Below are 15,205 nucleotides of genomic sequence, written 5' to 3' on the forward strand. Positions count from 1 at the left end.
AATGTTAATTTTAGTAAACTGTTACACAAGCTAAAGGGTAATTCTTCCAGATCGCTTCTACCATGCCCAGGTGACCCCAAAGGAAATCATAAAAGCCCACTGTGTGTTGATAGAGTGTAAGGGCTTCTCTTCACCAAGTTATTTATTTAAAATGGTTATATTAGTCTCTTTCTGTCTTGGTATAGCTGCTTTAGTTCTGATCTTGGTTATACTCGTGCAAATTGTAGTTTTTACTCTTGTTATCTTTATCTCATTAACTCATTGTTGTCCAAGAAAGAGGATTCCTTTAATTCGCGTATTTGTTATGCCAATTGGGATCAAACTGGCCCAGGCCTTTGACACTTCGTGTTGTCCCTAGCACTGCTGATGAGACTGGGGCACTTATTCAGTTTTGGTTTGGTTTTTTGTTTTTGTTTTTACAACCTGCGAAATAGGTTGTCCCAAATGGGTTACAGGATCGCAACTTCAAGCATCTGTTGAGAGGGTTGTTCTTTGCTTTTTGCTTTGTTGGAAGGACACTAGTGGGTGAGGAGAAGGGGGGAAAAATTCCAACAGAGCTATCTTGCAGAACAATCTCCTGCTGAATAAAAGTTATTTGTGTACTGTCTGCTCCCTTCAAATATCTGGACGTGATAGAACCTTCTCTGCAATTAGCTTTTTATGCAAGTCAACGCTTTGTCTCAGTTGGGTTCCTGAAGAATGGCTGTGGGGTTGGTAAGATGACTAAATGCCAGGCAGTTCTCAAGGACCTCGATGACAGCTGTTGAACTTACAATGTTTTTAAGAGCTGGGCTCTTACATCATTTATAGCTAGACTTACTGGTAGCCACCTGCCTCATAAAACTGTTGTCTGCAGTGTGCTACCAGCAAACCAGTTGGCTTTCAGAAATACCCCACTGAGTGGGAAAGTTCCAGCAATGTTTTGGTTAATTCAAGATCCTTTCTGCTTCTTTTTAGCAACCACAATGCCCCTTCTTATTAGTAGGATGATGATGAGTATTATTATTATTACTACCTGGTCATTTTTGGGTAGCAAAAGAGCAAAACAAGCAGAAAGGCATTTTTGCACTAAAATGTTCTTTTAAAGCAAGGCAGCACGAGGGATAAATTGCAGAAAAAGAATCCTCATCTGCCGGTGCTGCGGCACGCGTGGAAGAATCATGCTTTACATTCTGGAAATGATGACTTTTTTAGATGTTAAGCTGTTCATCTCGTTAGTACAGTTAAACATGCGTGGCTTTTTTCTCTCTTAAAAAGGTGAAAACCAAGAAGAATCTGTAAATGGCTTATGATTTCCTTAGGGGTTGGGAACATCGTCCGTTTGAAATGGAACACTGACTGCTAGAAATCTTTAATTGCTGAGCAACCCTCAAAGGAAACACAGCAGTATCGGGATTACACTCGTCAGGCTTTTGTTCTTAATCAGCATTAATGATATCATACACCTCCATCCTCTGGCAGTACCAGAGCCAGCTGGATCTTTGTACCCTCGACACCCATGCTCAAACTGGGCGAGTCCTGCTCTGTTAAGGATGGTTTATTTTGTCATTTTTAAGTGTGTGGATGTTTTTTACCAATCACTTGCATGTAATTTTTTCAAACTGTGAATTCTTCTGTTTCTAAAGCTTAAAGTCACTAAAACCCCCCCAGATTTTGGGTTAATTCAGGTTGGTGGTGCCACAGGCACTCTCTGTGCACAGCCCCTATCTGTGGAAATTTGGAGGCGGATGAGGTCTGAGAACTGAGCTGGAAGACGTGGTTCTGGAAGGAGATTCTCTTTCCATCTTTTCCACTGTGTCTTGGTAACACATTATTAAGAATTGTTATTTGCCTATCAGCATCTTATGTGTGAAATAGTATTTAAAAAAACCCAAACAAACCCCAAAACCAACCAACCAAAAACCCCAAACAACCAACCACCAAACCACAAGACAAACCACAGAACAGCACCCTCTGCCCAGTATTTACCAGCAGCGAAGTGAGACAGAGGAAGCTCTGAGAGGTGAGTTCACACTTGCACAGCTGAACTAGTGTCAGACTGACATTACAGGCTCGGTGTCCTGATTTCCAAACCTGTCTTGGGGGGGGTGGTGGCTGAGTTGGAGTCACTGATCTGAGCCCTACCAGCCCTGGTTTCCCACAAGCATCTTCACCTACGGTGTGAGCAGCTCACTGCTGTTTTTCCAATTCTTTACAACAATTGATCTTTTATCTTGGTTTGCCTCAACTTCTAACAGCTGGTGAAAGTAAGAGACCATTCATAACCAAAAATTGTTGTGGTACAGTTTGGTCGCGTCGCTGTCGGGGAAAATCACAGGCATAGTTTTGACAGGATTTGGTGGTAACTTATTTGGCATTAGTGTTATGTGGGTAAGTCACTTGGCTTTGTAGCAGCCACAGATAAAACTGCAAAGAGCTTTGTCTCCTTAACCAAATTCTTTTTTAGAGAGTACTAGGATCTTTGATGATGCGTAGTGATAGTAGTTGTGACCTTCTGGTTTCAGATAAATGATTTCATGCGTCAAACGTAAGTCAGTCCTTAAGCTATTTTGTGTCTCCCTCCTGCTTCCAGCTAAACTTCCTTGTGATAACATCATTGCTAGAATCCACCCATCAATTAACTCCTGATACAGCTTCTGATCCCCTTCCAGCACTTCCCTTGCCTTCTGTTCCTTTCTCTCTTCTGTTTTGAGAAGTACCGCATGGAACTAGGGTGGCTTCTGAATGGCCAGTTACTGCTGCATTCCCTTTAACCTTTGCAAAGGTACAAGTAAGTTGTTAGCAAAAGAGATTTTTATTATTTCCTTGATTTTAACTTTGGCAAACATCATTAAGTAAGAGCCACTGTGTAAGAGGGAAGTCTGATCCTTTTCATCATCATGAACATGCTTGGAGGCCAACGTAGCAGTGGGAAACAGAGTCCAGCACTGAAGGATGGGGAAGGATGTTGCTAAAGTTCCAGCCAGGTTTGGTGGTATTGTGGTGTGAAGCTGAGACAGAGGCAATCAGATCTCTCCCTTGTTGGGAAGTATTCAAACGGGTCATGGTGTTCTGTTATCTCTCTTCTTCATTCGTTGAAATTCAGGCATAATTTCATCATGAGAGGGGCATGCTGCATGCCTGTCAGTGGCGTTGTGCTTGCAGATTCCCTTCAAACAACCTGCATGAACTTATTAGATGATTTTTTTTTGTGTGTGTGTGTGCTTCAGATAACTTTCAGTATGTGTTTTGTTTTCATTAATGTTGGATTAGGGGAGCAAAACACGCATGCAGCTTCCCATCTTCTATAGCCACGTGTACGTATAGAGTGAAGCTTAAATACTCTGGGTAGGACTGTTACCAGTTCCCTTCCCCAGCTCTAATCTTTCCTTTTGCTGTCCCGTAATGGTGTTCACTGCTGCAACAGGGCTGTCGTTGCACTGCTACACAACGCAGACTCAGTCCTTTCGGGAGAGTCTGTAGCATGACTCCCACTGCCTTAATTACAAAAGGTAGCAAGCCCTGTCTTATTAAATTTTTACATGTATTTTATGTATACACTTACAAATACACATCTAGATATACAAAGTAAGACTTACATGTACACACACTCATGTATGTAAGTCTTTGTGTGTGTGTGTGTGTATATATATATATATAAATAAAAATGAAAGAGAGGTTTGGATTCTTCTTCCTGCACAGCAGAAGTGCTAGATGTCCTCAGTCACGAGGTTAACTTGGCACACGAAATGTTGCAGAAGGTGGTTGTTAGAACAACTTTGAAGAGTACATGGTGTACTGCATTCATCGGCTGGCACTGCTCCCACAAATAGCGTCGATTTGCAGCTTGCCTGGTTGCTCTTCCCACTCATTCACTGCTTCCAGCAGTGTCTCCTCCTTTGTCCTTTTCTGATGCAAACAAGTTAATGTTTCAGATCTTTCCAAACTGATGGCTGGAGGAAACACCTTTGGGATTAGCATCCCCTGTTTGCTTTTTCAGGTGCAAATGAGCTGAAGGAGGGTCTGGGAGCAACATCTTCAAACCGGAAGAAAATTGTTCCCATGTAGTCTTTGATCACCCTTCCTGTAACATTGATTATGTTACGTCATCGTCTTCAGTTGCAGCAGCATCATCTCATGACCTTGTCTAGCAAAAATACTGTTGTAAAAATCCATGTGTATGTGTCTGTTTTGTGGCTGCACTGTTCCAGTGCTTGCATTGGCCATTGAGATACGGATGTGCTACCTTGGCCCCGTGCATCTGACTTGTTGCCTGTCCCTTTCCTTGAGCTCCTAAACTGTCAGCAGATGTCAGTGTTGGTGTTTCTCCTCCTTATGCCTCCACGGGTGCATCTGTGCTTCCTCGCACAGCATCTTTCATCCCTGTCCCTTGTGTTTCCCACTGTCTTGTGATGGTCCTTCCCCGGTGCCTTTGGGTGAGCTGTTGGTTTTGCCCGGTGCGGTTCGGGATGGACGTTGTGTCAGGAGGAGCGAGGGGGCAGTTTTGGCACGCTGACCTCTGCGCAGTTTGTGTTTTCGGTAGGGAGCCGGGGCGGCCCTGCAGGCTGTGCGCAGCGGCGTGCTGGGAAGGGGCTGTCTGAAACGCTGCACCCCTGCAGGACAGTCTGTGCCCCCTCCGCGGATGCTCCGTGTTTAAGAGAAGAAAATGCCTTTTTGCTGGTTTTGGCTGTTGTCAGAGTTCTCGTTTTGTTTTATGCTGCTTTCGTTGAAACACGGCTGGATGTGTCCTGACCGGTCTCCCTGGCACGCTGTTTTGGCAGAGGGTGTGTGTTTGTGGGCTGCTGGGTCTGGCCAAAGCATCTTGCACGAACGTGAGAACTTGAAGCCTGCAAATATCAGGCTAATTGGTGGGCGATGATTGTGGCTTTCATGAATAAGGATTTGAAAGATGAAGAGTTTGAGCTACATAGTTCAACAATCCTTGGAGTCCTAACCTGCTTCCCAGGGTCTGCTTATAACTGATGCTTTCATTTCTGTGGCTGCTGCTCCCCCTTCCTGCGCCGTGCCCGGGGACTGGCAGTGCAAGGGGGTGGGTAACACAAGGGCTGAAATTCAGGGTACCCACGATGTGGAAAGAGTCCTGCTTTTTGTGAGCTGGTAGCAAAGAGAAGATTGATAGGAGAGAAAGCAATATGATGTATGAGAGAATAAAAGATTTTCGGGTGGAATACCAGCCATAATGAAGAGAAACTGAAAGCGGTGTGTTACAAAATGGATGGGAAGGGAATGCACGGGGAAAGCCACAAGGGCCTATAAATGTGCCACTGGGTGAAGGTCGAGGAGAAGAGACCTGTGACTATAAGCACGGTCCTGTTGGCTTGTGTCACTAGTTCGGACTGGACCAGCCTGCTCTTGCACTAGGCAGACTTGAAAACTCCCTTGGAAAGGAATAATCTGCAGAAGAAACGTATTTTGAAATTATTTGCAGTTTACTGTTTGCTGACTATTGGAAAGGTCACCCAATGATTTGTTAAAGTGGGGCTGAATTTGCCTGGAGAAGCAACGTTTTATTGCCAGCAGACTGACTGCCATAAACCAGCCTCGGTTTTGGTTCAGTCTTCCATGAAATCTCGGAGATACTTAAGCCTAAGCGGGAGAATAGCTGTGCTTATTGCACTGGGGCTGTGCACACACTTAAGCAAATATTCAAAGTGACTTGTTGGATGTAGCTCAAAAATGAATTTGGAGTAATGAGACCAACTTGCAGAAGATGACACTTGCTAGATTTTACTTTCCAACTGTGTAATTTGGAAAGCTGTAAGGAGAACTGTCAGGAATGACTGTTGGAAATGAAGTCAAAAGAGGTCTGAGAATCTAAATTGCTTTTCCCCCTCCTTTTAAAATATTTACAATAACACTTCTTCTTTGTAAGGAACTTGTAGGCTAGGTGAATCATGTGCCTTGTACGTGACAGATGATTCGCACGTGGTTATGTCACTATTTAATGCTGAGCTGGTAGAAGATACGAGAAACCTAGCAGCCAAAATTAGCTGAAACAGCAAAAAAGGATGGATCCGTTTGTAGTCAGTGAGGTTTTTTTCTTTTTGTTGATGTTAGGAACAACAGAACTGCAGTAGTGCAGGAGGAACCACCACCTATGGCAATACTCATGGTCAGTAACGAGAACCACAGGGTGTGTAACGCTCTGGATTGATATGTGCTCCTCGATGCACGTCATTAATGGCACTCGAGGCATTGCTTCATGCAGCTCCTAAAGGAGATGGAAGTAAAGGCAATGATGGACAGACAGATTCTTGAGGGTGGGATGGAGATAGAGAGGAGGCGTTGATGTTTGCTGTAAAGGAGGAGCCACAGGCTAGACCTTGGAGACAGGTGGGCAATGAATGGGGACATGGAGTATTTTTGCAAGTTGGACTTCAAAGAGAGACGGATTTCAAAGTGGAAATACCCCGTAGTGTGATGTAGGCTTGCTGAGTTCCAGCCTGAGCAAAAGTGAACAATGCCAGATGGCAAAGAGAAGAATAGCCAGTCCAGATAGAGCAGAAGGGTGATGGACTCCAGGAAAACTGAAGGATTGTTTGAGAGAGAGAGGAAGAGCAAGGATGGCATAAGGGTGGCTTAAAAATTGAAAGAGAAGGGTGGAAATGGGCAGTGAGGCAGAACTTGTTCAGAGGCTTTTTACTAAGGAGAAGGAATGGATGTTACAGCAGAAGAACCAGAGATGTACTATTGCCTCAAGCAAAATAGATCCTGTTGACTTGAATTTGTTAAGTGGGAAAGAGTCCACTGATTCTTTCTTGCACTGGAGCAAATATTGTAGCTGTGCTCATGCTGGCATGGATAAATGGTGGTTATGGAAGTCTGGGAAGGAGCTCAAAGAGAGCCTTGGCTGAGATATACATGTGTGTATATGTATATATATAAAATTAAAAAAAATATACAGACACACAAATATACAAATATACTTATATATATACACACTTCTGCTCCCTCAGGTTGGGTTGGATAAGAGTTGGAAGATAATATTATTTCTTAAAACTTTTATTTATTTACCTTAGTGTCGTTTGACTACTGTAGCTGTGGTGGGTGATCAAAATACTAAATTTGGGGGTTAGAACCAAAGAAATAAGATTATGGGGTTAATCTTCTGATCACAGGTAGATTTTATTCATATTGAAGTTGAAGCTAAGTCGCAAAGTCTTGTGCTCTTTACAAACCTGGAAAAACAAAACGTTATCAAAAGGTTCACTGGACAGAGGAGCCCAAGGATTTGAATGTGGCTTAAAAGTGAAATGATTTCAAGTACTCATGTTGCATGAAACTTGTGTTTTCTAAGCAAGAAGAAAAAACTCTGAATAGATGATATCTCAAATGATAATTATTAAGAATAAATACAAAGAAGAAAGTAGAATTTACAGAGGAGAGCTACTAGGGAGCGTTAGAATATGGGTTTAATCTCCTAAGAAGACGTGAATAGCCAAATACCTGTTTGATTTGGAAGATTCTCATGCGCAGAAACTCTAAAACCAGTGCAAAGGCAGCTTTTTAACCACAGGGTGTAAAGAGAGGAGGGGGGAGAATGTAGTGAAGATCGAGAATAATCCGACCAATGGTCCAAACGTTCAGTGAGAGCCTCTCGCTTCCAGTGAAGAGCAAGTATTGTATGAACAGTTTTGGATAACTAATAAAAATAGAGTTTGGGAACGGAGATGGTAACATCCAAGGGGAAAGCAAAATTTGAATTTCTCGGGTATTTTCCGTGCTAGAATATCAGGGTGTATTTGCATGAAAGTATCGAAGCTAATGGCAAGGCTTATATAGAACCTGTATATGAGAGTAGGACGAGATCTGATCTCTGTAATCAGTTGGGAATTACATCCAACAAATTCCCTGGAATCACAGGGTCCGTAACACTAGTGGTGTTGCAAATGCCACTTGCTCCGGAGATTGGAATTGCTTCATGTGAAGGATGCTTGAAAAAGGTGTCCATCTCCCCTCTGCTCTGCCTCGGGAACACTTTGAAAAGACAAAGTCACAGTTTGGAGGGGAAAAAAAAAACAACTCCCTGAGGCTTTGTTTTAAAATTTAATTCCCTTTTTTACAAATCTCATCTTTTCTGAAAGACTTGCGAGCCCTTTGGAGCACAGTTAATTTTATGCACTCATATATGACAAATAGAGTGGAAAAGGACGTTGGACAGCTTGAGTGTTTTTCTTCTTTATACCAATTAAACTCAGTCGGGTGATGACTGGAGAGAAGAAAGGTTTTATTTTAACAGTTGAAACTCTTGACCTGCTTTCTGGTTAAGGAAGCTAAAGTACAGGGCCAAAAAACCCTGTGATTAAAAACTGGTTATAGGGGAGAGTTATAAACCAGAAGACTTGATACAACCATTTGGGGAACCTGAAGGGGACTCCTGTCTCCGTAAATGCGTGAACGAAGATGATGTGACCTTTTTCCCCCCCTTCTATATAATTAATGAATAATGTGATCACACCCCAAACATCCCTGGCACCTGATCAAAAACCAAAGGGTAGGTCTTGCAGAACGTAGTTGCTTTAGATTTTCTTGTGCAGTTCTTCATGCTCAGCAATTAGTGTTGATGAAACGTTTCTGTACTAGCTAGGGTTAATATTAGGAGGCTGATCTCAGCTTTCTGAACTAATCACAAGTTTTTTGAGACCTAAATATTCTGATTTGTCCATTTTGTGCACGTGTGGTCTTCCAGGCATGCACTCGTGTTGGAAGTGGGGTCGTGGAGTTGCATGTTTAAAATTAATTTTCTTGTGCTGTGGGCAGAAGCAGGTGCCTGGGCCCCTGGCACAGCTCAGCCTGGTACAGGGCGTTACGTGCATCGTGCTAAGGTTTCGTGTGTAACAAAAGCGTTATTTGTGTTGGAATTTGCTGTAAATGTAAGCTTTGGAACCAATTCTGAAAACCAAACATCAAACCCCCCAACCCCTAAACAAAGCAGCCGTAAGCTGATGTCTTTTCTGTTTCTTTTTCTACTGGAAAACTTAAAATGAAAAGTTATGTTCCGTTTTATTCTAAGTGGCTATAAATTGCAGCTCGAGTGAGAAATTTTTTTGTTGTTTGTTTTTTAGCCTTAGTAATTAAAGCTGCTACAGTGACAACGTGTTTTTTTTTTTTTTTCAAAACGACCGATGTATGGATTTTTAGCCCAGGAAACATTGCCTGTTGCTAAAAACTTGCAAAACTGAGCACCAGGCTGTTCCCAAGCGATTAAACGCTGGAGCTCACGCCTGAGCTCCGAACGCCGCTGTCTCATTAAGCATGTGAGGAGGTTTTGCCAGAGAATTTGATTTCTGCATTTCCAAACAAAATCAGAGCTGGTGGCGGGTCCGGGGCTCTGCAGATGGTGCAGCTGGGGGTTGGGGAGCCGCTGCGTTTTGCAGAGCAGGCTTTTAGAGCCCGGGCTTGTTTCTATTGTGTCAAATTCTCTCCATAAAGGAGAATATCTCTGTATTCATTTTCATTGCGTGATCGTTTTCTTCTTTAAACTTCTACTCTCAATAAAATAAAATGTTTCTAGGTGAAATAATTGGGCACTGTTCAGGTAGGTGAGTACCTTCACGTTTTCCTGTTTATAAGCAGAGATACACATGCATATGTGAAAATAAAACCCAAAGCCTAGAAAAGCAAAGCTTGTTTCTGGCCAAAATGTGCTGATTTGCTTCTCATCTCTCTCTTTAACTTTTAGGAAGTCTTGATTATTTCAGCTTTGTTGGCATTTAGGTTCTGAAAGTAAAATGAAAGTATTTCAGGGTGGCATTGAGGAAAGAAGAATGAAAGAGCAGTACAGACGTGGAGTTTTCCTTACTCTTAGGTAGATTTATCACAATTAAAAATGATGGATTAAAAGGTGTAAGTGTCGCTGTGATAAGTGAGTTCATTGTTGCTGTCCTGGCAAGCCTTAGAAGCAGTTCTTGTCCTCGCTCTGGAGATGCACAGCGCGTGAGAGCTTGCAGAAACTCACACCAAACTTTCTCCTGGGAAACTTTCTCCTGTAATACCGTCCGTCTGGTGCTACAGGTGCAAACTACTTGGGAATTGTTCAGTTTCTTCACCTGCCATTTGGGTTTTGCAGCGTGTTGTGACTTCTCTCTGATGTTCTGGCTGTGTGCTTTTTCAGGTAGAGGCATTAACCCATCAGCCCAGAGCCACGACGGTACACGCAGTCCGAGATTCCGAACTGGCCAAGCTCCCGGAGGGCGCTCTGACATCCATCAAACGCAAATTCCCCCAGGTAAGAAAATTAAAAGTGTTTTCTATCTCTCTCAAAAGTTGTCTGAGGAGCTAAAGCTCCCCGTTAGCGCCAAGTCCTCTGGGTTTTTTGTATGACTGATGCAGACTGAGAAAACATTTTTTTGTTCTCTCTGTCTGCCTGATCTGATCTATACCAGACTTCACCAGCTTCTCTTCCTTTATCTTCTAATCAATTTTAGCATGTTTTATTGCAGGGATGTTTTGTAAATCTGGAAGAAGTTCATGCTGAATGCAGGACATGCACATTTAGCCAAGTGGAAATCACTGGGTGCTATTGATAGTAAATGCAATTTTAGAAGTCAAACTTTTTTTAAAGTGTTGTTATACGTTTGTCCTGCTCACTGGAACTCAAAGTCAGCACTTCATTACATGTACCTTTATTTCCAGAGCATTGATATTTGGAGATTGGTTTTCTTCTTCCTTGCATGTTTTAGTCTGTCAGTCCTCATTCTGCAACTGCCAGATCTGTCTGTGTCCTGAAGACTGTGATTGCTCCCTTTGAATCCATCAACTCATCCATCTTCTTTAATTCACTTGACATTATACCTCTCCTGCAAATCTGGAGACTGACGGACTTGAAATTTAATTCTTTTGTCCCTAAGTGCATCAGGGACATTATACTAAGCACGAAATCATTGCACTGGGCTTAAAGGCAATTCTTTAATGCTGTTACTTCAAATTATTTCTGATTTTTCTTTTTGCTGTCTTTAAGGCATATACTTATTTTACCAGATTTCTTAAAAAAAAAAACAGCAAAAGTTATAAATCTAATTAAAATTATTTTGCTTTCCTATGACCAAATATAATATTTTTCATTTTTATTTTTTCTTTTTAACCTGTGCAATATAAAGCCTGTATTCATGCATTCTCAATGTTACAGAAACTGTGGAGTTTGTCTGTATTATTGCTAGAATAATTTCATCATTGCAGTAAGTGTTCAGAGGTTATGTCAATGAAAAATAATCTTCCTGGTTTCCTTTTAAATATCACTCTCCTTGTGACTGATCAAGAAGTGAGGAAATGAGCCGGGTGGAATTTAAATCCACCTTTCCCCTTATGTAGGGGATGATTTTAAATGCTACTAGTTTTAAACTGTAACTCACTAGTAAGCACTGAATATGTAACATTTGGCAATGCTGATCTGCACAAAGGCAGTGTTCGAATTCTGCCTTTTTGTCTGGGAAAGAATTTATTTCAGGATCTCTTTTCTCTCCCTTCCCTTTTCCTATTCTATCAGCTGGCAGAATTGTTTTCCCCTAAGGAGTGCTCTCTGTGGAGACGTGAATCTTTTTGCTTTGCAGTTCAAGTTGAGCTTGAGTGTTACATTTGTAGTACAGTTCAAAACATTGGCTTGTGATAGAATTCACATGTCTTCCTGTGTCTAAAGAGCAGAGCCTCAAATTCCTGATTTTATTTGAATACGGCATTGGTTTTCTCTAGACTTGCATATAGTTTGACTAATTAGTGGCAGTGAAACAACAGGCTAAAGTAGATCTTTTAAGGAAATGTGTTGCAAAAAAGGTTGTTAGAAAAACCCATTATTGCTGCTGTTTGAGATCTCCAAATTCTAAATAGATGTTAAACTGATACCAAAAAATGTGAGAGCTTGCATTTTTACTATTGGATGATTTTAGAACAAGAATTAAAAAAAGAAAGAGGAGTGTAAGGTAGACTTTAAGTAGGTGATTTATGTTGTTAATGCCTTCAGACTGTCTGAAGAACCTAAGATAAAATATTTTTTCATATGATCTTAAAGTTCTTGTATCTTTTTTTTTCCTCTGAGGTCTGTCAGGTAAGAGATGAAGGAGAGAAGTGAGAGGAAATTGAAGTGATGGAGGAAAATAATAGAGTAGAAAGTTTGAAGTCAAGCAGGAGATACAAAGTCAACTTTTCTAGTTAAAGGAGTGTACTGGAGACAGGTTTTTGAGCTGGAAACTAGTAAGTTGCATACAGAGAAAAGGGTCTGGGTAGCCATTTCTTAGAAAAAGACAGACATTAGAGGATCAAAAGCTGACCATGCCTGAAAAATAGGAAAAAAAAACCCCTATTTTAAAAGCATGCTTTTTGGAGTGAAGAAATCTTTGCATTCTTCATGATATTGGAAAAGCTTCAGTACCAGCCGGTGGCAGCACATTTGAAGGAAGAGGCAGACCAAATGAAGAGAGTCTAGAGGACAAAAAGGAGGCTAACTGCTGTTCAGAAATGTTAGCCTATAAAGGCAAAAAGACTGTGAAAGGTTAAGGGAAGACATGGTAGCTATTTTTGAACACACAAAGCTGTCTTCTGATAGATAGGGCATAAGCCACTTGCACTGGAATAGAGCAAGTGATAGTGTACTGCAATTGCAGCGACTGGGTACTAGGAAAAAGCTGATTCTACTCCCTAGAAAGGCTAAAAGATTGTTACTTGTTTTTATAACCTCCTGCAAAACCACGTTTGAGGTGGTGCTTTGTGCTGAGCAGTGGGATGGGCCAAATGAATTCTCTCAGAGTTGCAGGAGTGAAAGGGAATTGATTCTTTCTATTTTCATCACTGCTTTTCAGTTCTGCAAAGTAGGGCAGGGAATCAGCTCACGATTTTTGGCACCGCAAAGCGGTTTCGAAGCAGCAGCAAGAGCGCAGCATTTGTGAACAGATTACAGAGATGTTCTAACATCCATGTACAACTTGCATCACATTTTGTAGATTATCTTTTGCCTCTACTGCGCTGAGATGGTTTTTATAATTTTAACTTGAAATTTAGACCTGCTGTAGCTGATGGAAATTGCCCTGAGAAATTGCTGAGGAGCTGTGGAGAGGTTAACTGTAAGAAACCCTTTTGCATACTAGAAATACATGCTAGAAAATACAGAGTTTTTCTGCATCTTTTTTTTAATTCTCCGAGTCTGCCCTTGCCCTTGGGATTTAAATATATTCGGAACCCATCATCTATCTTGAACAGAGACCTGCTATCTTTGTATGTGTATTTTAACCAGAGCTCTTCTGAAGTGGATGGAGCCTTCCCTGGGGTTATCCATCTGCCTTACAAAGCGAGCTCAGTAATGTGCCCTCTTTTCAAAACGCCTCCCTCAGGCATAGTGTATTTTGTGCTTCGCCTTATTTAAGCCTGATACGGCGCTGTGGAACGGGTCAGGAGAGGCCACGCTTCTAGATTTTTCTATATTTGTTCTCATGGCCCATTAAAATAAGTTTTTCTTGACTGTAGGAGAAGGGGAAGTGAAAAGGAGAGAAGCAGAGCGCTCGGCGGAAGCGTGGTCGCCGGCGAGGCAGGCAGGAGCGAGTGCTCAGAGCAGCGATGCGAGACTGACGTTTTTCTTCAAGACACAATTGATCACAAACGTTAGAAGCTCAAACAGCCCCAGGATAAAGCTTCAGCTCTTCTCTGTGCTTCAGTGGCGTTTGTAAAGGTGCCAGAATTGTTGCGAGGGAGCATTTAAGGTTTGCTTTGTCGTGGCGGTTGTCAAACCGTCAGAAGTTTTAATCGGAGACCCCTTGCTAAGCTCCCTGCTTCTGTGACAAGCAGAGTGTTGTGTCTGATCTGAGGCCACGTGAAGCTTCAATAACGCCATGGTTTTATTCAAGCTGATGGTCTAATTTACCTCTCCTCCTCCCTTGTCCCACAAAAAAACCCTTAAGGAATCTGGCAGAGAATAATCTCGGCTCCTGGAAAGCACTCCGCAGAAACGAACCAGCTATTATGTGAATTTGTATAGGTAAAATGGCAATTTTACCCCAATTGCATTTACTTTGTAGAACAGAAAACCCTTGGCAGCCCTGCTTTCCATGCCAGCTGATTGACATTGGGTCTCTGTGTGGTAGAAAGCCCTTTTTACACGTCCTTGAACTGAACCACAGATGTGTGTGAAGGTCTATAATACCTTGCTATGAAAGTACCAATAAATTGTTATTTAACATATTTAATTTAAAGGTGACCTATTGGATGACTGATGTGAAATTTTAAAGGCTTAATAGTTAAGTATTTTATTTTTAAACTTCAAAGTCACCGGAGAAAGTCCTTAGCTCACCTGCAAGCTGTCTTGTTCACTGTGAGAGTAGTGATCTTTTGGATCTGGGTGATGGCAGAGGATCCGCTAGAGAGGATGGGGACAGGCTTGGAAGGGAAACCACATCCAGATTTGTAAGGCTGTGTGTCTGTTGGTTGTGCAGGATCCAAACTGGCACGTCGGGCTTGCTCCTGCCTACTTCAGCCAAGGCTGGTTTCCTAAACCCAGGACCTGCAGGAGGACACCGCTCACCGTGGGTGGTACTGGAGCTTTGCTGCTTAGATCTAAAACCAGTGTACAGTTAAACCTGAACTGTAGTGCAGCGTGGAGCAGAGTTGGCAAATGTTTTAGTTTTGTTCTTACATGTATTTCTTCTCTTCTGAGACAGACAGATTTGTATGACATGGTACCTTTTACTTCAATTACTTATTACTGTGGATTTGGATATTGGTGTAGATTTTGTGGAATTTTCTCACGATTTCTCTGAATCAGCTTTGTTGAAAATTAGCTAGAATGGGAGAAAATCTTTGTTTGGTACCATCGTTATCTATTAGCAGGTAGTCAGTTGGCCAGGCAATCTGTACTATTCATAGAATGAAATAAATATCCATAGGGAAGTATTTTACAACCGAGTTCTCATGAAAATCACTTTCAAAAGGGCTTATTGTAAAGCAGCTCTTCAGTTTTACAGTTGAATAGGAACAAAAGCTTTAACTAGAACCCAGCCTTGGAAGATTAGCTAGGTGTGGATAATAGGTTGAAATATTTAAAAGGATTACAGGAAATGCAAGGCGGAGTGAGCGTAACCGCTTGAGTGGGAATTACGGAATTACAGCAGCTGGGAAGTGCTCAGGATAACACCGACGGCCGGAGATGGATGGAGCAGTCAGCCGTGGGCTGGCACCGTCGCTGGCAGGTGGTGCAGAGCTGTAGGACCGCCCGGCCCCATCGCTG

General features: G+C 42.1%; 1 protein-coding gene across 3 annotated transcripts in view; it reads left to right on the forward strand.

Moving 5' to 3' along the window:
* PNPLA7 (patatin like domain 7, lysophospholipase) overlaps positions 1–15,205 on the forward strand; it is a 130,665-nt gene that overhangs the window by 40,937 nt on the left and 74,523 nt on the right. For all 3 annotated transcript variants that reach the window (XM_086625042.1, XM_086625040.1, XM_086625043.1), the window contains exon 19: positions 10,115–10,228. In XM_086625042.1, the coding sequence (XP_086481168.1) occupies positions 10,115–10,228 (114 nt within the window). The remainder of the gene's footprint in view (positions 1–10,114; positions 10,229–15,205) is intronic.

This window comes from Tauraco erythrolophus, chromosome 22, assembly GCF_009769465.1.
Source record: "Tauraco erythrolophus isolate bTauEry1 chromosome 22, bTauEry1.pri, whole genome shotgun sequence".
Taxonomy (NCBI): domain Eukaryota; kingdom Metazoa; phylum Chordata; class Aves; order Musophagiformes; family Musophagidae; genus Tauraco; species Tauraco erythrolophus.